The sequence below is a fragment of the Microcaecilia unicolor genome, chromosome 2 (assembly GCF_901765095.1).
Source record: "Microcaecilia unicolor chromosome 2, aMicUni1.1, whole genome shotgun sequence".
Classification (NCBI taxonomy): Eukaryota; Metazoa; Chordata; class Amphibia; order Gymnophiona; family Siphonopidae; genus Microcaecilia; species Microcaecilia unicolor.
This window is the reverse complement of record NC_044032.1, coordinates 547,703,683-547,730,580: the sequence shown is the minus strand read 5'-3', so window position 1 is coordinate 547,730,580 and position 26,898 is coordinate 547,703,683. Positions and strand designations below refer to the sequence as shown.

Genomic DNA, 26,898 nt, shown 5'->3' with positions numbered 1-26,898 from the left:
AGTCTCAAAGGGGCATGTTCAGGGCGGGACTTGGGTGTTACTAAGACTTCGACGTTTTTCAGCCATAATTGAACAAAACAAAAAATGTCCAGGACTAAAACTAAGATGTTTTGAGCTAGACCTGTTTTTATAACGAATAAGGCACAAAAAGGTGACCTAAATAACCAGATGACCACTGCATAGAATCAGGAATGACCTCCCCTTATTCCCCCAGTGGTCACTAACCCGCTCCCTCCCCCCCCCAAAAATGTGATAAAAAACATTATTTGCCAGCCTCTTTGCCAACCTCATATGTTATACTCAGGTGCATTAGAACAGCAGGCAGGTCCCTGGAGTAGTCTAGTAGAGTTGCAGTGCACTGCAGACAGGTGGACCCAGGCTCCTACCTCCCCCTTACCTGTTACACTTGTGGAGGAAACTGTGAGCTCTCCAAAACTCACCAGAAACACACTTTACCCACATATAGGTGCCCCCTTCACCCGTAAGAGCTATGGTAGTGCTGTATAGTTGGGGGTAGTGGATTTTGGGTGGGTTTTGGGGCCTCAGCAAACAAGGTAAGAGAGCAATGGTAAGATGTGTACATGGGAGCAATTTATGAAGTCCACTGCTATGCCCCCTAGGGTGCCCTATTGCTGTCCTGGGATGTCAGGGGGACCAGTTTACTAAAAATGCTGGCTCCTCCTACATCCCAATGGCTTGATTTTGTGCATTTTGCACTTGGATGTTTTTGGTTTTTTTTTCAAAAATGGACCAAAAAAAACAAAACGCCCAAATCACAAAACATCCAAGAAAACAAAACGTTGAAATCACAAACAGTATTTTCGGAAATATAGATGTTTTTCTTTTTCAAAAATGACCTTCTTTCCTATTTAGATTTTGGACGTTTTTTGCAAAACGTCCAAAGTCAGACTTAGACGTCATATTGAAAATACCCCTCCATGTATCAATAAATTGGCCAAGGGAAAGTTAGCTAAATCTACTGGTAGGCCCAGTGTTCTTATATGACAATTATTTAGCAAGGGTGTAATTGGAGTAAAAGGTGAGAACTAGATTTTAGAAGACAAATCTTCCAACCGAGCTGAGGGTGAAAACTGGTAATTGCAAAGCACAGGGGACCAAATATGTCTGTCCAAAAATACATAGGTTAGAAGAGTGTAAGAGTAAGTTAGACTCCTCTAATCTAACTCAGTGAAATTGGGTGAAGGGATTGATCCAACAATAAAGTGCTTTTAAATAAGTGGACCAATAATACCATGGTACATTTGTCGGGCCTAGACTGTAATTGTTCAGGCAAAAAAAGTAGATGAGACTTGACCAACATCTTTTATGATACTTTGAATATATTGGACTATGGCAGCGATTGGGTGGTATCACTGGTGGTTAGAGGTGGGGCTAGTGCTGGGCAGACTTCTACAGTCTGTGCCCTGAAAATGGCAGATACAAATCAAGATCAGGTATACATATAAAGTAGCACATATGAGTTTATCTTATTGGGCAGACTGGATGGGACCGTACAGGTCTTTCTCTGCTGTCATCTACTATATTATTATAGACAATTTTAGTTTCTTAAAAAAAAATAACCTCATAGGGATAGGAATTAGTAAACTCATAAACAAAAAGAGAGTTTTGAGAAAGATAAAAAGTTTAAAGATATTAATTCTATTTAACCGGGAGGAAAAATATTCCGGAGATTGAGTCCTGAGCTCTTTTGTTTGCAAATAATGCAATAATAGTAAATAAGTGCGTATAACAAGTCGAATTGATTTGAGATTTGTATGCCTATGTATTTAAAGTGGGTGGTCCATTTTAGGCCTTGAGGTAGAGGGAAGTTAGTAGTTAATTGAAAATGTGGGTTACAAGGCATAATGACAGATTTATCCAAGTTAAAAGTGAAGCCTGACATGGAGCCACCACGGACATGGAGGTCGAAAACCTGGACCGCTGACTGTCGTCGGGTGGTGTTCGTATTTCAAATTCGCTCCCCTGAAGACGCCAGTAGGCGAAACGTGATAATATGTTGAGAGCGTGATTAACGTTAAGATTGAAGTGTGCACACGATTTTAACAGCACTATGACTGCACAGCATAAGAAAAGATAAAAATGAGTGATATACCACTGGGACAAGTATTGCTGTTTGCCACATTTTGCTAAGTGTTGCCCTGCCAGCCCAAGCTAAGTATTACCACCATTAAACAGATACATTATACAGATTCATTCTTACCGCATAGCACATTTACATCTTTTTGGTAGGAAGGGAGGGCTGACGGTGCTATGATGTTGGTTATGGATGCAAGAGTACTGTTTGACAGTTTTACTTGCGTACCCAGTTCTGAGCACTGTTCACATTAATTAGAATTAATTTGGTTTAGTTGAATTTTTAGTCCTTACTGTTTTTGGCTCTACACTTTTTAGACCATTTTAGAGTTTTTTTTAGAGTGTATATGTAGTAATATTGGTGATAAGATCAATAGGTTTCTAGCTTCAGGTATTAAATTTTAACTGCCAGACCCTCGACCATTCTTCTGACGTTCGGAGATCCCTTCTCATCATTTCTACTCCCTCCAGGGTATCCACTCTATTGGCTATTTTCGTGTCCTCCGCAAAAAGGCACACCTTTCCTTCCAACCCTTCAGCAATATCTCCCACAAATATATTACAGAATAGGCCCCAGCACCGACCCCTGAGGAACTCCACTGCTCACTTTCCGTTCCTCTGAGCGAATTCCATTTACCACTACCCTCTGCCACCTGTCGGTCAACCAGTTTCTTATCCAGTTCACCACTTTCGGTCCTAAGTTCAACCCTTTCAGCTTATTCACGAATCTTCTGTGGGGGACCATATCAAAGGCTTTGCTGAAGTCCAAGTAGATTGCATCTAGCGCACGTCCCTCATCCAGTTCTTTGGTCACCCAGTCAAAAAAGTCAGTAAGATTTGTTTGGCAGGATTTTCCTTTGGTAAAGCCATTTTGCCTCAGGTCCTGTAACCCGTCAGTTTCTAGAAAGTCAACTATCCTTTCTTTCAGCAGCGACTCCATTATTTTTCCTACCACCAACGTGAGACTTACTGGTCTGTAGTTTCCCACTTCTTCCCTTTCTCCACTTTTGTGAAGAGGGACCGCATCCGCTCATCTCCAATCTCGCGAAATCTCTCCCTTCTCTAAAGATCTATTAAATAAATCTTTAAGAGGTCCCTCCAAGACCTCTCTGAGCTCCTTCAGTATCCTGAGATGTATCCCATCCGGCCCCATTGCTTTGTTCACCTTCAGATTCTCCAACTGTTTATAAACTCTTTCTTCCGTAAACGGCACAGTATCCACTCCATTCCCAGATGTTCCCTTGGCAGCCAACCGCGGTCCTCCAGAATTTTCCTCCGTGAACACCAAAGAGAAATAATTGTTTAGCATGTTCGCTTTATCTTCATCACTCTTCACATAGCCATTCTCATCTTTCAGTCTCGCAATTCCATTCCTATCTCTTCTCCTTTCTCCAATATATCTGAAAAAAATCTTATCACCTCTCTTTACATCTTTAGCCATTTTTCTTTCGCTAGCCATATTTCCATCTTCGCTTCTTTCAGTTTAATCCGATAATCTTTTCCGTGATCCTCTCGTTGCGTTCTTCTGTATTTCTTGAACAAAGCCTCTTTTGCTGTTATTTTTTTCAGCTACTTGTTTGGAGAACCATATAGGCTTCCTGCTTCTCTTGTTTTTGTTTACTTTCCTCACATAAAGATCAGTTGCCATATTTATAGCAGCCTTTAGCTTGGACCACTGTTTTTCCACTTCTCCTACGCCTTCCCATGCCAACTGCTGCTCCTTCAAGTATTCCCCCATTTTATCAAAATCAGTATTTCTAAAATCCAGTACTTTGAGTTTTGTGCGTCCGCACTCCGCCTTCGCCCTTATATCAAACCATACGGTGTGATGATCACTATTACATAGGTGGGCACCCACCCAGATATCGGAAACACTACCTCCATTAGTGAGCACTAGATCCAGCATCGACCCTTCCCTCGTGGGTTCGGTTACCATTTATCTGAGCAAGGCACTTTGACAGGCATCCACAATCTCCCTACTTCTTTCTGATTCCACAGATGGGACATTCCAATTCATGTCAGACAAATTGAAATCTCCCAACAGTAGCACCTCCCCTTTCATACCAATCTTTTGAATATCTTCTATCAGATCCTTGTCTAACTTCTCCGTTTGCGCAGGAGGTCTGTAGATAACTCCTGTGTGGATACAGATTTTGTTTTCTCTTTCCAGGACGATCCATAAAGCTTATTCCTTTCCCCAGGTTCCCCGCATTTCAGCCGCACTGATATCATCTCTCACATACAGAGCCACTCCTCCACCTCTTCGGCCCTCGCTATCCTTCCCAAAAAGATTATAGCCCGGTATGGTCACATCCCATTCATGAGAATCATTGAACCACGTCTCCGTAATAGCAACAATATCCACGTTTTCTTCATACATCAGAGCTTGCAAGTCTTGAACCTTTTCACTTAGACTACGAGCTTTTGTGCACATAGATTTCCATGTGCTTAGTGAGTTTCGGCGTTTTTTTTATATTTACATGACCTTTTCCTCTGCCATCATGTTTATTCTGGGGGTGACTTTCCGAAATCCCATGTTTCCTTTTGTCACCCCCACCCTCTAGTTTAAATGTCTAGAAACATACTGTCTGAATTTCTCCCCAAGGATCTTTTTTTCTCATCACAGAAAGATGTAACCCATCATTACAATACAGCCTGTTATTTTTCCACATATTACCCCATTCTCCTATGTATCTAAAACCTTCTTCTTTACACCAAGACTCAAGCAACTTATTGAATTCCTCTGTTTTGCATAGTCATTCTTCTCCCCTCTCCAACGTAGGAATTACTTCAGAAAAAGCCATAGTCCAATCCAAAGATTTCAGTCCCTCCCCAAACTTCTGGAATGCTCTCTGTGCTGTAAACCTGCTATGTTTGGCCAGGTTATTTCTCCCCAGGTGAATTACAACATCAGCGTTAGAAGCCTTGTTTAATAAAAACAAGTCCAGGTGAAAACGTCCAAGTTTTAGTCGTGGGCGTCTTTGTTTTTTTCCATTATTGCTCAAAGACATCCAGTCTTAGGAACGCCCAGGTTGCGCCTTCGCTATGCCTCCGACACACCCCCTTAAACTTTGGCCGTCCTTGCGACGGAGTGCAGTTGGAGACATCCTAAATCGGGTTTCGATTATACCGATTTGGACGTCCCTGGGAGAAGGACGGCCATCTTCCGATTTATGTCGAAAGATGGACATCCTCCTCTTTTGAAAATGAGCCCATTAGTGTATCAGAGCCTACTGTGACCCATCTATTCCTCTGTTGTTTCATTCTCTGTAGCAGTTGTGATGGTAAGTTGGCTGGGAATTGAGTAATCATTAATGATTCTTTAATTTTAAGCAATTCCTTCTTGAGTTTGTTGATCTCATCTTTCAAAGCTGATATTTGTAGACAGATAGGAAAAGCTTTAATGTTCCACATAGTTTGCCTTAGGATTAAAGCAGAACATGTATTGCACTGAATGAAGGTCATGTTGATGTGATTCACAAGTGTGAAAAGGTGAACTGTGATAGGGGATAACAAGAAGTAGTATTGAGCAATTATGGTGTAATGAAGATACTTGTCTCTTGATTGTCCTATATAAAGGGGTCCTATATAAAGGGAGTTCACCTAGGGGTGGGTGGATGGGAGAGGATGGGTGGGTGGGACTATAGAGTCATACCCTCTGCAAGTGGAAAAAAAACAGGTCTATTTTTTTTGTTGTTTTTTTAATAGGATAGAATAGAAGGTGGTAAAGTCAGCTGTTTATCAGGTAGGTATAGTGACCCCAAAAGATGGCATGTCAAATTCTAACAAATATAAATATGTTTTCCTTTCTTTTTGTGTATAAACTTTGATAATGTAGTGCTCTCTGATTTTGAATAGGAGTTATTTTTGGATATATAATTGAAATGTTATACATTTAAAAAAAAACTCAGGGGGTCTTTTACTACAGGAATTTTGTAGAGAAATCCCACTTCCAGTCTAGCAGCCCCTGTGCTGCCTTGGAGAAGAAAGGTCTCCTAGAAGGAGAGCTTCACCCTGGTGAGGCTGGAAGTAATCCTGTAGCCAGGACCTGCCCACCAGGGGATGCAATTTCCTCTCTTACTGAGGATGTGTCTCCAGAAGCTTCTGTCCAGGAGGGAAGGGTTAAGACAGATGTTGTAGTTGTTGATCATTAGGCATGTAGATAGCTGAGTGGCTGGTGGGCTTGTGTGCCATGACCACAGAAGCAGTGAGCCCTTGGACCACAACCAGAGCTGCAGCATATAAGTCCCTTGGGATAGCACAAGGCAGGAATTGAGGCAAGATTAGAACAAGGGCAGACAGGACTAGACAGGACAAAGCAAGACGAGACAGGACAGGAGAAGACCGAGCAAAGCAGTACTAGACAAGGCAGGACAAGGCAAGGCTAGGTGAGACAGGACAAGGCATAGGGCCCTGATGGCGAACCTATGACACGCGTGTCAGTACTGACACGCGTAGCCATTTTCAGTGATACGCGGCCGCATGTGGCCGCATACAGAGAAGCAGCGGAGTTCCTTGCTGACACCCGGGGCGGATCGCCGATGCGCCCCCCCCCCCCCCCCCGGTGCAGCGCGGCCCCCCCCCCCCCCCCCCCCCGGCGAAATCACCCGGTGCATGTTTACCCGCTGGGGGTGTGCCGTGTGCGCGCGCTCCTATTGGCTCCCTCCCTGCTGCTCCCTCTGCCCCGGCTCCTCACTTCCGGCCGGCGGAGCAGAGAGCAGCGGAATGCCGTGGGGGACGCATCTCTGAGGGCCCTGTGATCACCATTACCAGCAACCATCATCCAATCTACTGTTCTGGGGTGTCGTGGATTTGTAATTGACCACCATTACTGAGATAGGTGAGGGGGAGGCTGGGAGAGGCGAGGGCATGTGCTATGGGTGCCGTTTCCCGCCATTAGAAATAGCGGCAGCCATCTTAATTTACATAAGGTGGTCAGTTAGGCTAGTTAGGGCTAACAGGCTATCTATAATTCTATCTTCTGTCTCTGCCCCCCTGATGGAGAACTCAAAAAATAAAAAACCAAGGTTAAGTAAAGGAAGTGGTAGTAGCAGTAGCCGACCCTTTCAAGAGACATGGACCGAGATGTATGGCATTATAGAAAAAAATGGCAAATCATTTTGCGTTCTATGTACTGAAACGGTAGTAAGCAGAACGTGGAATATAAATAGACATTTTGAAACTAATCATTCCCAGCTCTTGAAAAAAAGTGAGGATGAACGGAAGGAATACATTTCCAGGCAGCTACACTTTTATAAGAGCCAATCTAAGTCCATCCTTAAATTTGTAAAAGGTTCTACAAATTTAACATCTGCAAGTTTGAGCATTGCTCACTCCATAGCTCAGCATGGAAAAGCACTCAGTGAGGGAGAATTTATTAAAGAAACTCTCCTAAGATGTGCACCAGTTCTATTTCACGATATGCAGAATAAAGATGCAATTATTAAGAGAATATCTGAGTTACCACTCAGTAGAAATATCATAAAAGACCGAATAATGAGACTGAACACAAATGTACAACATCAATTAAAGAGAGACATAAGTAATTGTAAATATTTTTCGATCTCTCTTGATGAAACTACTGATGTCACATCACATGCTCAGTTGGCCATTATTGGTCGATATTCTGATGGTCTCACAATGAGAGAAGAGTTGATAAAGTTAGTATCAGTGCCAACAAGTACATCAGGAAGCGAAATATGTAAGGTTGTTATACAAACATTCCGTGACCTAAGCATTGATATCTCTAAAGTTGTGTCAGTGACGACAGACGGGGCACCAAACATGGTGGGGAAAAAAGTTGGATTTGTCAAATTGTTTACGGAAGCTATTGGACATCCGACTGTGCCTTTTCATTGTATTATCCATCAGGAGGCTTTATGTGCCAAGGCAGGATTCACCGACTTAAACGACTTAATGTCAGTTGTTACAAAAATAGTTAATTTAATAGCTGCTCGCCCCCTTCACAAGCGAGAATTTTCTGCACTTTTACTGGAGGTTGATTCCACCTACAGTGGACTGCTGATGTACAATAATGTAAGATGGCTGAGCCGAGGCAAAGTTCTTGAGCGCTTTGTGGAGTGCTTTGAAGAAATTAAGGTATTTCTTGAGGATAAGGATCTGGGAAACTTTCCTCAGCTCAATGATGATAAGTGGGTCAATACCCTGATGTTTTTTACAGATCTCTCTGTTCATATTAATGAACTGAACTTAAAGTTACAAGGTTTTGGCAAAAGTATTGACGTTATGTTTGGATACATAAAAGCTTTTGAAAGTAAACTTAAAATTTTCAAGCGAGATGTAGAAACTAAAACTTATAAGTATTTTCCTCGATTAACAAAGTATTTTGAGAAGGCCAGTGCAGCTATACAAAATGAAATGGAACCCTTGCATATAAAGTACCAGCATGTTTTAGACTCGTTACTTGACCAATTCAGTGATAGATTTAATCAATTTAGAAGCCTAGAACAGACCATGAAAATAATTAAGTATCCTGATGTAGTAGTCTACAGTAGTTTGGAATTAAATGGTTTCCAATGGATGCAAATTGATGATTTGGAGATGCAACTTGTAGAATTTCAAGACAGCATCTGGGCTCAGGTGTTTGTCGACTTGAGGTCAAAGCTTGAGAATCTGGAAAGGTGCCGCTTGGAGAATCAAGAGGAGTGCCACTACGAACAGGAAATTTGGAGTGCTTGGAACCGATTACCAGACACTTTTAGCACCCTGAAAAATATAGCAATGGCTTTACTCACAATTTTTCCCTCTACGTACTTTTGTGAAACCTTATTCTCAGCGTTAAATAATATCAAAACCAACAAAAGAAACAGATTGACAGATGAAGTTAGTAGCGCTTGCTTGGGCTTGAAGTGTACAAAATACCAACCTTCAATTGAAGATTTAGCCAATGAAATTCAGCAACAAAAAAGTCACTAATAGGCAGATTAGTTAAAGAATTCCCCCTCCCCCTCACTTATCTTAGTTCACGGCACCCCACACAAGTTAAATAATATCAAGACCAACAAAAGAAACCGACTGACAGATGAACAAAGAAGTCACTAAGTAGGTAAGTTAAATAATTAGTTTTTGGTTTATTAAATACAGTTTTATATTACAATTATACATTTTTGTTATTTAAACTATAAATATCGCGAAATTATGGTTTTTTTCTCGAAGTGACACACCACCCGAGTTATGCTCGGTTTTTTGGCGAATTTTGACACACCAAGCTCAAAAGGTTGCCCATCACTGGCATAGGGCAAGGATATGTGAGACAGGACAAGGCAAGGCTAGGCAAAACAGGAAAAGACAAGGCTAGGCAAGAAAAGACAAGGCAAGAAAGAGCAAGGCTAGGCTGGGCACAGCTAGACAAGGCAAAACAAGACAAGAACCAGATCCAAACAAGGCAAGGTAATCACAGCAACAGGGCTGGAATTGAACCCATATAGGAACAAGGCAAGACAAGGAAACAAGGCTAGTACTGGGTTCAGACAAGACAAAGCAATGCAGGGCAAGAAGTGGATCTGGATAAAACAAGGAACAACACAAGACAGGGCAAGGCTAGACAGGACAAGGTCTAGATCCAGACAGGGCAAGTCAAGCTAGGCAGCGGGGCTAGAACTGGAACCTAGACAGGGCAAGCCAAGACAAGGAACTAGGCTAAAACTGGGTCTAGACAAGCATGACAAGGGCAAGGTAAGAACTGGATCCAGACGGGACTGGACAAGGTAACAAGCAAGACAGACTAAACTAAGACATGGCGCTAAGGATATAACAAGGCCAGAAGGAAGCAGGAACTCGGCAACAAGGCAGAGCTGGAGCTTAGCAGGAACTCAGAGACAAGACAAGGCAGAGCTTGGAGCTTGCCAGGAACTCAGAGACAAGGCAGAGCTTGGAGCTTAACAGGAACTCAGAGACAAGGCAGAGCTTGGAGCTTGCCAGGTACTTGGAGACAAGGCAGGGCTAGAGCTTGGCAGGAACTCAGAGATAAGGCAGGGATGTAGCTTGGAAGGAACTTGGTGATAAGGCAGGGCTGGGAGCTTGGTAGGAACTTACAAGACAGGACTGGAACAGCATCAGGAACAAGAACAAGACAGGAGCTGGACCACAGCACAAACAGGAACAAGACTGGAGCTGGAGCAAGGCTAGAGACCTCATTGTGAAGGTGCTGAAGAATGGCCTGGGCCTTCCTTAAATATGTCCAGGCCCAGCATGACACGTTCAGAACACTCTCCAGGATTCGCATCGCGGGTCCTTTAAAGCAGCCAGTACTGCGTGCTTGCGCACCTAAGATTAACAATGTCGGGAGTTTACAGCAATGGACGGGAGGTGGAACCATGGACTGCTGTCTGGAAAAGGAATTCCAGAGAGCCAGTGTGAGACCAATCCTGGCATCATGAGAAGAATCGGGGTGCTGGTCATGGCGAGAGTCATGACAGTGTGGATTGCCTGGTCACTCACCTGCCTGGTGTGAAGGTAGCAGACCTCATGCATCACCTAGATAAGATTTTAGATAGTTCTGGGGAGGAGCTCGCTGTCTTAGTACGTGTTGGTACCAATGACATAGGAAAATATGGGAGGGAGGTTCTGGAAGTCAAATTTTGGCTCTTAGGTAGAAAGCTGAAATCCAGATCCTCCAAGGTAGCATTTTCTGAAATGCTGCCCATTCCATGCACAGGATCCAAGAGGCAGGCAGAAGTCTGAATGCATGGTTAACATGATGATGGTTCATGGATGAAGGATTTAGATTTGTTAGGAACTAGACAACATTCTGGGAAAGGGGGAGCCTGTTTTCATCTGGATCCAGTTCTTACCTTGCCCTTGTCATAATTGTCTGGACCCAGGATGGTACCAGGCTACTGGTGCTAACATTTAAAAAGGAGATAGAGCAGCTTTTAAACTAAAATGGGGGGAGGGGGTAGTAAGCCAAAAGTCGCCCAGGATTACATGGTTCAGTGAGGAGTATCTTCAAAGTATACTATTGAAACAGGATCTTTAGGGAATCCCAACAGAGAAGTTTCATTAATGGTGAAAGAAAGCCAGGAGTGTTTAATGGGAGAACAGATTAAAGGTTTCAAATTATCCCCATCAATTTCAAAGCAGCTTGTAGATTCTAGGGGGAAAAAACACAACTTGAAGTGTGTTGTGAGGACTCTGAAAGGAGTCCAGTTCCAGTCATGCTGAGACTGGGATGGGGAAGAGGTTTTCCTTTGAAATGTAATGATTCTTCTTCACTAATCCCTTCTAGACAAAAGGTTCGCCCTCTAGTGGTCAAAGCCCAGTTAGGGAGAGAAACTACCAGTCCCAGAAATCACTGGGGCATCAGTAGGACGCTCAGGAACTGGAGGGAGGGGTGAATGATTGGGAAATGAGTTCTGATCCAGGGAATGAGCAGCAGCTGGGGGAACCCAGGGTGGAGGAGGAGATGGAATGGGATATAGAGGAAGGAGGAGAAGAGACAGAGGAGGAGTCCATGGAGGTTGGAGGACTTGCTCAAACTTCCTCAGGAAAGGTAAAGGCTCTGATGGGGGGAGTGTGGCCGAAGCTATGTATACTTGGAGAGGAGAAAATAATCCAGTGGGGAAGCCACTGGTGGAAGAAGCTAACCCATAAACTAAGGGTAGAAGATAGTGCTGATGAGGGGAGGCAACAATTGGGAGCAAGACAAAGATTTGCTGTTTGTGATATTCTGAGTTAAGATTGGACTGTGTTAATAAGCTGAATGTGGAAAAACTGAACTGACTCTTGCATTGTTGATGAGGAAACTGCTTGAAGATTAAGACTGTATTAAAAGGTGCTGAGAAAATAAAGACCTGTGGTTTTCAAGAACTATAAGACTGCTGAAGTTTTGTGTGTCACAGTCGTGAGCTGATCCTGGGTGCAGGTCAGCTGGGGAGTGGGTAAACCAGGGCAAGCAGTGCAGCGAGGAGGTGGTTTGGAGCCCATACCGGGGAAACAGTCAGCCAAGCTAAGCAGGATTAGCTCTGGCCACCACATGGCAGGGAGACCCAGCTCACAATATACAGATGCTAGAAGCCCCAAAGATAAGATGGGAAAATTGAAGTATATAGCGCTAAATGGTATATATAATAGGCATCTCAGAGACCTGGTGGAAGGAGGCAATTAATGGGACTCTGTTTTATCAGGTTACAAATTATGTTGCAATAATAGAGTCAATCAGGTTGGAGGGGGATTGTTCTATATGTTAAAGAGGAAATTGATCAAACAAAGTAAATATTCTACATGAAACAGATACCAGCATGAAATCATTGCGGATAGAAATTCCATGCGTGAAGGGAAAGAGTATACTGGAAGGGCTGTACTACCATCCACCAGGGCAGAATGAACAGATGAGCAAATGTTTACAGAAATTAGGAAAGCTGGCAAATTGGGCAACATTATAATGGGTGATTTAAATTACCACAATATTGACTGGATAAATGCTACATCGGGGAATTCCAGGGAGGTACAGTTCTTAGATGTAATAAAGAATGTGTCTTGGAGCAACTGATCCAAAAACTGACGAGAGGAGGAGCTTTTTTAGATCCGGTCCTTGCAGGAATGCAGGGCATAGTATGAGAGGTAACACTGTTGGATCCACTGGGAAACAGTGATCATAACATGATCAAATTTGAGCTGCTATCTAGAGTGAAGTCACTAAATAAATCTAGTATAGCAGCATTTAATTTTCGAAAGGGTGACTATCCAGCTCATAATCGAAAGTGATCGCCGGCCATTTCCCGACACAAATCAGGAGATGGCCGGCGATCTCGGAAAAGCGGCGAAATTGGTATAATCGAAAGCTGCTTTTTTTGACAGCATCGCCGCTTTCCCGTCGCCTTGCCAGCGAAAGTTCAAAGGGGCGTGTCGGCGGCGAAGCGAAGGCGGGACATGGGCGGGTATGGGTGTGCCTACCAGATAGGCGGCTTTCGCTGATAATGGGGACAAAAAACAGCGTTAAGCATTATTTCGCCGGGTTTACTTGGCCCTTTTATTTTCACGACCAAGCCTCAAAAAGGTGCCACAACTCACCAGATGACCACTGAAGGGAATGGGGGATGACCTCCCCATACTATCCCAGTGGTCACCAACCCCCTCCCATACTAAAAAAATAAAAACCTTTTTTGCCAGCCTGTATGACAGCCTCAAATGCCGTACCCACCTCCATGACAGCAGAATGTGTTCTGTCCTCTGACAATCTTTCTCTGGTTGTGATTTGGCTCTCGGGTGAGTGTGACACCTTTTCTGTTAGGTGCACTGCAGAGTCATATCAGCAATGCATTGTGGTGGGTGTAGGGTAGTGGGCTCTACTTCCATGGTGCTTTTCCCCCTGCTAACTGGGTCAGAGTGTGCCCTGTTGTGTTTCCGATAGTCCATGAGGTAGTGGCCATTTTTGTAAGGCAGTTTTAGATCCCTTTCATGTGTTACCCACGTTAGAGAACTTAATTCTTACCTTGAATGTGGCTGAAAGAGGGCATTGTACACCATTCTACCAGCTCTGACCTACTGCTAATCTCAGTACCAGGGAGACTCTTTGCCAGTGGGGCACAACCTCTGATCTGCAGTTAACTGTGAGTAAACGTGCTTATTCCAATAAAGGACGTTTTCAGAGACGTGTTCAGGTGTCAACTGGTGTGCCAAGGTTATACAGCAGCAACAAGTCCCAGAGGCCTGTGTGTATGCAGGTCCCTGGAGCACTTTTAATGGGTACCGCAGTGCACTTAAGGCAGGCGGACCCAGGCCCATCCCCCTACCTGTAACACTTGTGCTGGTAATGGGAGCCCTCCAAAACCCACTGTACGCACATGTAGTTGCCCCCTTCACCCCTAAGAACTACGGTAGTGTTGCACATTTGTGGGTAGTGGGTTTTGGGGGGGGGGGTTGGGGGGCTCAGCACCCAAAGTAAGGGAGCTATGCATGTGGGAGGTTTTTCTGAAGTCCACTGCACACCCCTAGGGTGCCCAGTTGGTGTCCTGGCATGTGAGGGGACCAGTGCACTACAAATGCTGGCTCCTCCCACGACCAAATGCCTTGGATGTCGCCAGGTTGGAGATGGCCGGCATTTTTTTCCATTATCGCTGAAAAATAAAACCGGCCATCTCAAACCCGGCGACATCCAAGGCATTTAGCCGGGCTACACCGTATTATCAAACAAAAAGATGGCCAGCCATTTTTTTCGATAATACGGTTCCGGCCAGTTGTAGTGCCGCCACCAACATAGATCGCCGGCGATCTATTTGGCCGGCAACGTTCGATTATGCCCCTCCATGACAAAATGAGGAAAATGGTAAGAAGCTGAAAGGATCAGCCACAAAGGTTAGAACTTTAAATCAGGCGTGGGTATTATTTAAAATACCATTGTGGGAGCCCAGATGAGATGTATTTCACATATTAACAATGGTGGATAAAAAGAGCAAACGACAGCCAGCATGGTTAAAAAGTGAAGTGAAAGTGACTATTAGAGCCAAAAGAACAGCCTTCAAAGAATGGAAAAAGGATCCAAATAAAGAAAATAAGATGCATCATAAGCAGTGTCAAGCCAGATGCAAAGCATTGATAAAGAAGGCTAAAAGAGAGTATGAAGAAAAACTTGCCTTGGAGAAAAAACCTCATAGTAACATCTTTTTCAGGAACATCAGAAGCGGAAAGACTGAGAGAGAATCCGTGAAACCGTAAGATCATGAAGGAGCAAAAGGGGCAATCAGAGAGGAAAAGGCCATAGCGGAGAGATTGAATGAATTCTTTGCTTCGGTCTTTATGGAAGAAGATGTAAGAGATCTACCTGTTCCAGAAATGGTTTTCAAGGGTGACAATGCAGAGGAACTGAACTAAATCTCAGTGAACTTGGAAGATGTACTGAGTCAAATTGACAAGTTAAAAAGTGATAAATCACCTAAACCAATTGGCATACACCCCAGGGTACTGAGCAAACTCAAAATGAAATTGCTGATGTTTTCTTAGTGGTCTGTAACTGTCATTAAAATCATCCATAGTACCTGAAAACTGGAGTTTGACCAATGTAACGCTGATTTTTAAAAAGGGTTCCAAATGTGTTCTGGGAAATTACAGACCAATAAGCCTGACTTCAGTGCCAGGGAAAATAGTGGAAGCTATTATAAAGAATAAAATCACTGAACACATAGACAAATATGGTTTAATGGGACAGAGCATGGGTTCAGCCAAGGGAAATCTTGCATCACCAATTTGCTTCATTTCTTTGAAGGCGTGAATAAACATGCAGTTAAAGGTGAGCCAGTTTTTGATACAGTTTCTCATGAGAAACTCCTGAGAAAATTAAAGGTCATGGGATAGGAGGCAAGGTTCCGGTGTGGATTAGGAATTGGTTATTGGACAGAAAACAGAGGGTAGGTTTAAATGGCTATTTTTCTCAATGGAGTAGGGTGAATAGTGAAGTGCCACAGGGATTTGTACTGGGGCTGGTACTGTTTAACACATTTATAAATGATCTGTAAATTGGACTGATGAGTGAGGTTATTAAATCTACAGATGTCACAAAACTATTCAAAGTAGTCAAAACACACATAGATTGTGAAAAATTGCAGGACGGCCTTAGGAAACAAAAACTTATAGTGCCAAACAAATCTGATTGAATTCTTTGACTGAGTGACCATAGAATTGGATCAAGGAAATGTGCTAGATGTAATCTACTTAGATTTCAGCAAAGCCTTTGATACAGTTCCTCATAGGAGGCTCTTGAATAAACTTGAATAAGGCTGAAGTTAGGACCCAAATTGGTGAACTGGATTAGGAATTGGTTCACAGATAGATGCCAGAGGGTGGTGGTTAATGAAATTCTCTCAGAGGAATAAAAGGTGAGTAGTGGAGTGCCTCAAAGATCGGTGCTGTGCCTGATTCTGTTCAATATATTTGTGAGCGACATTTCTGAAGGTTTAGAAGGTAAGGTCTGCCTTTTTGCAGATGATACAAAGCTTTTTAACAGAGTGGACACTCCAAAGGAGTGGGGAAATGAAAAAGGTTCCTCAGAAGTTAGAAGAATTGTCTAAAGTTTTGAAATTAAAATTCAGTGCTAAGAATTGCAAAGTGATGCACTTAGGGAGTAGAAATCCAAGGGAGACATATGTACAGACAGGGAGAGGGATTTTGGGATGACAGTATCTGAATATCTGAAGGCGGTGAAACAGTGTGACAAGTTAGTGGCCATAGCCAGAAAGATGCTAGGCTGTATAGAGCAAGGTGTAACCAGCAGAAGAAAGGAGGTGTTGATGCCTCTGTACAAGTCGTTGGTGAGTCCCCACCTTGAGTATTGTGTTCAGTTTTGGAGGCTGTATCTTGCTAAAGATGTAAGAAGTTCTGAAGCAATCCAGAGGAATGCGACAAGAATGATATGGGGCTTGCGCCAAAGGACATATGAAAAGAGACTGGAACACCTGAATATGTATACCCTAGAGGAGAAGAGGGACAGGGGAGATATGATACAGACGTTTAAGTACTAGAAAGGTTTTAATAGAGAAACAAATATTTTCCAGAGAAGGGAAAGTGGTAAAACTAAAGAACATGAATTGAGGTTGTGGGGTGCTAGACGTAGGAGTAATGTCGGAAAACTCTTTTTCATGGAGAAGGTGATGGATACCTGGAATTACCTTCCAAGGGAGGTGGTAGAAAAAAAAACTGTGACAGAATTCAAAAAGGCTTGTACGGTCTAAGTCCTGCATATGGAGATCCGGTTTAGAATGGGCTAGAGAACTTCGACAGAAACTCCAGTTGTTTGGAATGTGAGGACAGTGCTAGGCAAACTTTTACAATCTTTGTCCCGCAAATGACAAGACGAATTTGGATAGGCTGGAATGGACTTTGACAGCAACTCCAGTAGCTGGAACATAAGGACAGAGCTGGGTGGACTTCTATGGTCTATGTCCCAGAAACACCAAAGAAATACCATGATCAATATATAATATCATGTTCATTGTGATTTAAATCTTGAATTGATAATGAATGTGACTGTTGGGCAGACTGGATGGACCATTCAGGTCTTTATCTTCCATCACTTACTTTGTTACTCTGAAACTGGAGGATTGGGCATCAATTTGGCATATGAAATTTAATGTAGACAAATGCAAAGTGATGCACATTAGAGAGAATAATCTGAATCAAAATTACCTTAGGCATCAGCACTCAAGAAAATGATCTAGGTGTCATTGTAGACAATACGCTGAAATCTTCTTCCCAGTGTCTGGCAGCAGCCAAAGAAGCAAACAGGATGCTAGGACTTATTAGGAAAGAGGTGGAAAATAAGACCATTGCCTCTGTATCACTCCATGGTGTGACCTCACCTTGAGTATTGTGTTCAATTTTGGTTGCCATATCTCAAAAAGATATAGTGGAATTAGGGTTCAAAGAAGAGCAACCAAAATGATAAAGGGAATCCCTTATGAGGAAGGGCTCTTCAGCTTGGAAAAGAGGTGGCGGGGGGTGATTGAGGTCTATAATATCCTGAGTGATGTAGAACGGGTAGAAGTGAATCGATTTTTCACTCTTTGAAAAAGAACAAAAACCATGGGACACTCAATGAAATACTTTTAAAAGAAATAGTTAAGCGCTGGGACTTGCTGCCGGAGTATGTGGTAACAATGGTTAGCGTATCTGAGTTTAAAAAGGTTTGGAGACGTTTTTAGAGCATGCTAGTGCTAGAGACACCCATATATTCCTATGGGTGTCTCTAGCGTTAGCATGTGCTAGTTTTTTGCACACATTAAAAACGGTAGCACACCTTAGTGAACAGGGCCCCCAGTTTGTAGTTTTTTGACAAGTATTATACATGAATAAAAATGCTAAATGTGTCCCTAGAGGAATCTGTTGTTATCTCAAGGGGATCAAATGCCCCTAAGCCTTTGATGTCAGCCTCTATAACTATAAGTATTTGATACTTCTTTGGTTTCAAATGATTGTGTTTATTTATTAAGATTTATTTTCACAATAAACCAGTTTATATTTATGGAATTTTTATTTTAATATAGTGGAGGTCCCTTGAATTATTTTATAATCATAGCTGTTTTAAAGTACAAACAATGTATTTCCAATGTATTGCTGGACTTTATGTGAGAAAATTATTGCTTTAGTGTTTCTGCCATATCTTCTTGTTCAGTGAGGCCAGTCATCAGAATAGAAGTATAGGTAATTTCAGGAGTTACCTAGACTGGTTAAACTTTAACTGGATAAACTGGGCTATCTATACCTACATAGCTGATCTATAATTATCTGGATAAGTTTATCTGGTTAACTTGAAATAATTATATTCAAGTTCAGAAATTACCTGGTTATGCCTACTGAAAATCTAATAAAAATTCTAGGTTTACAACTGATTATGAGCAATTTTGGCTATCTAGATTTAAATTTGGTCATTCCCCTACAGATAATCCTTTTGAGGCCACATAATTTTTTTGGGTGCCTTCAATTATGTGCTGAGTTGCAGCTGGCAAACCTCAAGTTAGAACACAGGGAAAGCAAACACTGGGCCTTCAGGATTGAGAAAAATGTAGTCCTTTATTCTGTCAGGACTTCATTTTTCTCAATCCTGAAGGCCCAGTGTTTGCTTTCCCTGTGTTCTTGTTTATATTTGTATGCTGTTTCCTTCTCTCTTTGTGACTAACCCTCTTAAGTTAGCCAGCTAAACACTTTAAAAATGTCTGCCTCCCCCCTCCCATGTTTAAAATGTCAGCAAGATGTGTAATGGATGCTTTTTAACAGTAGACTGAATGTTTTATGTCTCTTTTTTTATTGCAGATCTGTAAGATGTGTGTGGTTTTGTTTTGTTTCTTCCCGCAGGGGATTATATTATCATGTCAATCTTCTTTGACTTGAGCAGACGTATGGGATACTTCACTATTCAGACGTACATTCCATGTATATTGACAGTTGTTCTTTCCTGGGTATCTTTCTGGATTAATAAAGATGCAGTGCCTGCAAGGACATCCTTAGGTACAAATTGTTTCAAATCATGAATATCATGCATAGGTCTTTCCATGCTGGTTTTATGTGATGACTTAAATAACAAATGTCTCTGATTCATATTATCTGCCACAAGCATTTTAAAAATAGGACTAGCCTCATAGTTCAGTGGCAGTGCTGGGTACTGCTGTACAAAGGACTTTAGTCTTCTTCTCCCCAAATTTCTAAGGCTCAGAATGTTGCAGAATGTTGTATTCTTTCTTCAATGCAGAAAGTACAATTATAAGAACATTTTTATGCATAGGACTAGATTCTATATAAGGCGCTATGGAAGGGGCATCAAGGATATGCCCAGCACTTATACACTAATATTCTAGAATATTGCCAGTTATGTGCGCAACTGTAACATTTAGTCATAGTCTTGTACACCAGCTTTTGACATAACATAAGCAGCTGCTCCTAAATGGTGGCACATAACTGCAGACTTATGCTAGTATTCTGTAACTTCAATTACACATATAATTGTCGATATAGAATTGTGTTTAGTACGCAGTATCCTAATGCCAAAATTTTGATGAACTTTTCATCTCTTTATAGATTGCCTAAAGTTAGGAACCCAAATTTGGGCATGGATCCCAGATGCATTCATAAACTAATAAGTCAATTAGGTGCTAACAATTATTGGAATTAAATGGAGTTGATTGACAATTGGCAGCAATTAGGAGTTACGCACACATCTATCCTATGCTTTATTCTATAACATGTATTCCTAAATCTCATAGTGTACAACTCAAATGGGGGCATGTCTGTAGGAGAAGCATGGTCATGTCAGGGGTTTTCCAAGAAATTAGTCACAATGATATAGAATACTTGGATTTACACTCCTAACTGCCATCAGCTGGGCACCAGGATTTACATGAGGTTTCAGCAGGCATAAGTCCTTGAGTCCAAAGTTGAGCATGGGAATCCATTCTAAGTGCTATTCTATAAAGATTTTTTTAGCACTAAGCAGTGTTTATAGAATTGGCGCTTAGCATGGATCTTAATGGTGCCTAACTTTGGGTGCCATTTCATCTAGCCCTTAGTGCATAGTAATTCTAGTATTAAACATCTAACACAGAAACAGCAAGAAAAGCACCTATCAGTTGGGTGCTTGCAGTATCAGGAGGCTGCTGCTAGAGGTTGTGGCAGCCATTTTGGACTACAGGCTGGTGTCGGACAGGACCAGTGGGCATCACTCCTGCCTGATTTCTCCCGTTTTCACAAGGTTGCTTGTCTTACTATCCAGTTGGAACTATACATCACGGTCTTCGCTGTGATTCCTAAAACTCTCACTTTTTGAAACAAGTACACAGACTCCTAATGCAGGCCTTCTGGCCAAAACACTGCGTTGTGTTGAGTCATTTTGATTTTCAATAAAAACTGTTTCACTCAAGATCTTTTGTGGTCCTGTCTCTGGAAACCCTGGTTTTCATTCCCACTCTCCTCCTTGACATGAAAGATGCTGGGCTGTACAGCATCAACAGTTCACATCTCTCCAATTGCACAACTTCCATTTGAGGCAAGCTTGATGGACTTTATCCACCTAGTGTGCTCAGTCTACTAGGAATCTCTAGAATATTAAATCTTTCACCAGTCTTCTGTGGGATTCTCTATCCTTGTAGAGAAATCATGCCAATTTGGCAAAAGGAATCTCTTGGATTGTTGCCACTATTTGGGTTTCTGCCACTTACTTGTGACCTAGCTTGGCCACAGTGGGAAACAGGGCTAGATAGACCATTGGTCTGACCCAGTATGGCTAGACTTATGTTCTTATGTTTTTATCCAAGCTGGGCTAGGAAGCTGATCTGGATGGTTTCAATCAGGGGATGAAATTGAACCATAAACCCTAGGAAGATCATGAAGAAAGTTACTTTCTGAAGATGAAAATGGACAAGGAGATGACAGTGAACATGAAGCTATTGAGGAAGATGATGATAATCTCCTTCCTTTGTTACAAGAAACACCAAACTGTGAGAATGTTTGTGAAGACATAAAGGAATGGATGCAGAAAGACAAGCAAGAAATGAGAGAACAAAGATGATGGTAATGTTGAAGACAGCTGTGCTAGGCCTGCACATAGGCTAGATAAAACTGTGAAAATCAGTCATAGTGAAGGGATCAAAGCTACTGAGGCTCTACTGACTTATATGGAATAACAAGAGTTAGCAACTACTACTGATTTTATGTTATTGAGACTCTTGCATAACCTCACCGCAAGGAAGAGAAATAAAACAGGAAAACAAACCTTAATCAGAAAATAACTTGTTTCTACACTACTATGCTTGACCTTATGCAGTACTCTGCTGAGTACAGTTGTTTTGTTTATAAATATACTGTATAGTATTCCTGTTAAAAATGTTTGTTACATTACAAGCACATATTCAGTACTGTTGTTTGTTGGTTTCTGAATAGCATTAATAATATTAACATGTATTATATGCCTCTTATTTATTCATCATTCATGTTTTCTGTATCATCTGACTTTTCAGTTATTCACCAATGGGACGGTCCTATTTACCATGGATAATCAAGACTCTACTGTACCAAACATCATGGCAAAATAACACAATACAATACAAATAAAATCAAAACCTTCACAGTGACCACCTCAGAACTGCATCTTAATTCGCTGGGAATTGAACATAAAGCCACATTTTCAAGAAATGCTGACTGGTAACATGAATGCGGGTGGGGCCAGAGCCCAAGTAAGACAGATCCATACAGCAGTTGCAGACAAAGGAAAATAAAATTGATTAGAGCTAAAGGTCAGGGGCCCTTTTCCATTCACAGGTAGGAGAAAAAGGCAACATAAAACTAGTCCGTAATGCAACAGTGTCCTCAGGTGGCCAGTTCCTGCAGGGCCACTGGCTTTCAGGACAGTAGCTCATTTTACTTGTCCTTGACTCAGCTCAAAATACAAAATCTGCAAGGTTAGGCTTGGCCTGCCTGACTGTAGCAGTGGCAATTCTTACATAGACAGTGGAACTATATGTCTTTGGGTACCACTGCTTCCTTGTGAGCCTCTTTAACATGGCTGTACCTATACCTTTTATAGTTCCTAGTTTCTTCTCTTCTGGCTCCACCCCTCCCTTATCATATCCCCCTAGGGTGGAACCATGGATCTTAAGGTGGTTCTGACACTGTGAGGGAGTATCCATGAGGTCTTTTTCTTGCCTGAGGAGTTGGAAGCACAGAGATAAGACTTTTCTGCCATTATTTCTGATTATAATCTGACTAGGCCTGACCAGGCCCTGACTACCCCTGCCCCGAGCAACGATCCCCCCCCCCCCCCCCCCCAGGTTCAGGGAGGGCTGGAGATCTGGTGGTTTCCTGCATTGGTGTTCCAGTGGGTGATAGAGGATGTTGGGGAAAAAGGGGGGTGTGATGTCAGATGGAGGAGTAGTTTGCCCTCTCCAGCCAGGGTGGCATTTCAATAGGGGGGTCAAGGTCAAGGTATCAGAGACCAATCTTCCTCGTACGTAGGGGAACAGGGGGGTGTGATGTCAGACATAGGAGATGGAGGAGTGGTTTCTCGCATTGGTGTTCCAGTGGGTGATAGAGGATGTTGGGGGAAAAGGGGGATGTAATGTCAGATGCAAGAGATGGAGGAGTGGTTTTCTGCATTGGTGTTCCAGTGGTCTCCATAAATTTGAGTTATCTTTAGCCATCAAAGTCAACACTTCTCTTTACATTGACAAAGTTTGGTTTTCTGTAAAAAGAGTACTTCACGAGGTTAGATGTAGCTTAAGGTCTCTATTCTTTTGATTTTCTTCAATTTGCTGTTATCTATTTTAATAAGTATTATGCTCATTACAGGGTATTCTGTTCTGGTTATGTTTTTTGATTGCTTTGCATTTCGTGTTGAACTGCAGCACGAACCCCTTTTCTACTGGGCGGCCTTTTGTTAAAAGAGAAAAAGCTGATGCTTAACCTGCACAAGGCTAAAAACACACGGATACAGGAGGAACCCACAACTACCTGTGCTATACAAGCCGGCGATGAATCCTGAAAAATCAGAAAAAAAGAGAAATGATAGATAAAATTCACGATTGAAAATAAAATAGTAAACAAAATACGCCCCCTAGAAAACAACAAAAATGCATAGCCACCTCGATCAACGGGCAACCGATGTTTTACGGCACCATGTGGTTAAACTCGCTTTACGACAGGGCGCATACATGTGTGCTGTTCGTAGCCTAGCGCGTCTGATTAGTGCGCATACGGGAGACATATGTGTTAGGCGGTGAGAGTCTGATATACACAGACGGGGAGAGGGATCTTGGGGTGACAGTATCTGAGGATCTGAAGACGACGAGGCAGTGACCGTAGCTAGAAGGTTACTAGGCTGTATAGATAGAGGTGTGACCAACAGAAGAAAGGAGGTGTTGATGCCCCTGTACAAGTAGTTGGTGAGGCCCCACCTGGAATATTGTGTTCAGTTTTGGAGGCCGTATCTTGCTAAGGATGTAAAAAGAATTGAAGCGGTGCAAAGAAAAGCTACGAGAATTGTATGGGATTTGCATTACAAGACGTATGAGGAGAGACTTGCTCACCTGAACATGTATACCCTGGAGGAAAGGAGAAACAGGGGTGATATGATACAGATGTTCAAATATTTGAAAGGTATTAATCAGCAAATGAACCTTTTCCGTAGATGGGAAGGCGGTAGAACTAGAGGACATGAAATGAGATTGAAGGGTGGCAGACTCAAGAAAAATGTCAGGAAGTATTTTTTCACGGAGAGAGTGGTGAATACTTGGAATGCCCTCCCTTGGGAGGTGGTGGAGATGAAAACGGTAACAGAATTCAAAAATGAGTGGGATAAACATAAAGGAATCCTGTTCAGAAGTAATGGATCCTCAGAAGCTTAGCGGAGATTGGGTGACAGAGCCAGTGGTGGGAGGCGAGGCTAGTGGTTGGGAGGCAGGGCTAGTGCTGGACAGAGTTCTACGGTCTGTGCCCTGAAAATGGCAGATACAAATCAAGGTCAGGTATACACATAAAGTAGCACATATAAGTTTCTCTTGTTGGGCAGACTGGATGGACCGTACAGGTCTTTCTCTGCCGTCATCTACTATGTTACTATAATCGAAAGAGAAGGGCATCCATCTTTCGACACAAATCGGGAGATGGGCGTCCTTCTCTCAGGGTCGCCCAAATCGGCATAATCGAAAGCCGATTTTGGGCGTCCTCAACTGCTTTCCGTCATGGGGACGACCAAAGTACACTGGGGCGTGTCGGCAGCATAGCGAAGGTGGGACGAGGGCGTGTTTAAGAGAGGGGACTCCTCGGCCGATAATGGAAAAAAGAAGGGCGTCCCTGACGAGCATTTGGCCGACTTTACTTGGTCCCTTTTTTTCACAACCAAGTCTCGAAAAGGTGCCCGAACTGACCAGATGACCACCGGAGGGAATCGGGGATGACCTCCCCATACTCCCCCAGTGGTCACCAACCCCCTCCAACCTAAAAACAATAATTAAATTACATTTTTTGCCAGCCTCAAATGTCATACTCAGGTTCATCACAGCAGTATGCAGGTCCCTGGAGCTGTTTTAATGAGTGCAGTGCACTTCAGGCAGGCAGACCCAAGCCCATCCCCCCTACCCTGTTACACTTGTGGTGGTAAATGTGAGCCCTCCAAAACCCACCAGAAATCCACTGTGCCCACATCTAGGTGCCCCCCTTCACCTGTAAAGGCTATGGTAGTGGTGTACAGTTGTGGGTAGTGGGTTTTAGAGGGGTTGGGGGGCTCAGCACACAAGGTAAGGGAGCTACATACCTAGGAGCAATTTGTGAAGTCCACTGCAGTGCCCCCTAGGGTGCCCGCTTGGTGTCCTGGCATGTGAGGGGGACCAGTGCACTACAAATGGCTCCTCCCATGACCAAATGCCTTGGATTTGGACGTTTTAAGATGGGCGTCCTCGGTTTCCATTATCGGCGAAAACCGAGCTCACCCATATCTAAGGTCGATCATCTCAACATTTAAGTCGACCATCTCTAAGGTCGACCTAAATGTTGAGATTTGGGCGTCCCCGACCGTATTATCGAAACGAAAGATGGACACCCATGTTGTTTCGATAATACGGGTTGCCCCGCCCATTTGTGGGGACGTCCTCAGAGATGGGCGTCCTTAGAGATGGTCGTCCCCGTTCGATTATGCCCCTCCATGTTACTATGTTATCCTTAGTGTCACCTGTTTCTTTGAGCTTCACACTGTTTTATTTGTAGTCGTGTATGTAGCTGAGACCTAAACTATATTTGGCCCACAGAATACAGGATGAACATAAGAAAATACCTCATCCATAACAGGTGTTACCAGATAAAAATTATTAAGGTATGTTTTGATATGTGTAAAGAGAATCAATTTATTTTACATGAGACCTAAACTATATTTGGCCCACAGAATACAGGATGAACATAAGAAAATACCTCATCCATAACAGGTGTTACCAGATAAAAATTATTAAGGTATGTTTTGATATGTGTAAAGAGAATCAATTTATTTTACATATATTCAATTAACAGACACTAGTAAATGTAAGTTATTTATTAAAGTGCAATTAATGATTTTATTGTACTAAGAATTTTCTATAACTTGTTAAAAACATTAAAAACCTTAAATATAATAAATAATTAAAATCCCTCCTGGATCCAGGTCTACAATACTAAAATATTTCTCTTTCTTATAGAAATCAGTGTTGTTACTAAGACTATAGGTAAATATTGCACAAAAACTAATGAATTTTGAATAAATATTACTATTAAAATTTTGCTTAACAATAAAATCTTCTTTTCTCTTATAGGATTTACTTTTGAGGTAAATATTAAGTAATAATATCAAAGATCAATTGTATTGTTGTAATTAAACTAATTTAACATTTCTTTTTCTCTTTTCAGGTCCCAAGTTCCTTAAGGTAAGTATGAGTAAATAATGTAAATGTAAAATGTCTCACTCAGTTCCACAGTCCTGTAGATTTAATTGTTCTTCTTTACTTAGCTCAAATTCCTGCTTTCTTGACTTTTGGAAATTTCATCTGTCTTAGATTTCTTTGCCTTGATCTTCACCCTAAACTTATGCTTCAAAAGAAAATAAAAGGAAAGAAACTTCCTGCAGTGTGTATGTAGCTAAAAGTGAGCCTGCCTATTACAGGAGCCTGGACTGGATATTCTAATATAAATAAAATAAATTTTTCTCCGAGTCTGATTTCCTGGCTTTTTATAATGCACTTTTAGTTCCTAAGCCTGCCTATGGAGAGAGCAGGTCCTCTTCATGGAATTTTCTGTGTCCTTGAAACTCATCAAATGTTCATACCACTCACACACATCCACATTTGATTCACACAGCCCTTGGAGGTTTGGTTTGAGTTAAATATTTATCTGACAAGTTCAGACTTCAATTATTATTCTATTTTTTCAATGAATACTTTATAAATAGGTTTAATATCTTTATATCTCAAAAGAGATCTTTCAGGAATAATATCATATCAATTCCTATATTAATTACTTAAACCCACTGAAAGGCTTCTGAAATTCAATGCTACCCAACACCGTACGGAATAAAATATTTTCTAAATAGTATTTTAACTATTCTTTACATTAACTATCAATTATTACAGATTAAACCTGTCCAATACAAGCTTTCTCTCTGAAGAGAAAAATTTAATTCTCTTAAATGGGTACAAACCTCCTTATAAATTTAATTACTCTCAGTTATGACAGTTTCAGTCACTCTTTTATTATTTCACTCAAAACTTTGTCATTTATTTATTCCTTCCTTCCAAGCCCTCATACAGACACATCAAGATATAAGTCCTTCTTTTTCAAAGTCTTCCGTTG

At 42.0% G+C, this 26,898-nt stretch overlaps 1 protein-coding gene across 1 annotated transcript in view; it reads left to right on the top strand.

The window, feature by feature from the left end:
• Positions 1-26,898, top strand: part of GABRG1 (gamma-aminobutyric acid type A receptor gamma1 subunit) — a 154,144-nt gene that overhangs the window by 83,738 nt on the left and 43,508 nt on the right. The window contains 1 exon segment of the mRNA XM_030192633.1: positions 18,898-19,050. Within this exon segment, the coding sequence (XP_030048493.1) occupies positions 18,898-19,050 (153 nt within the window).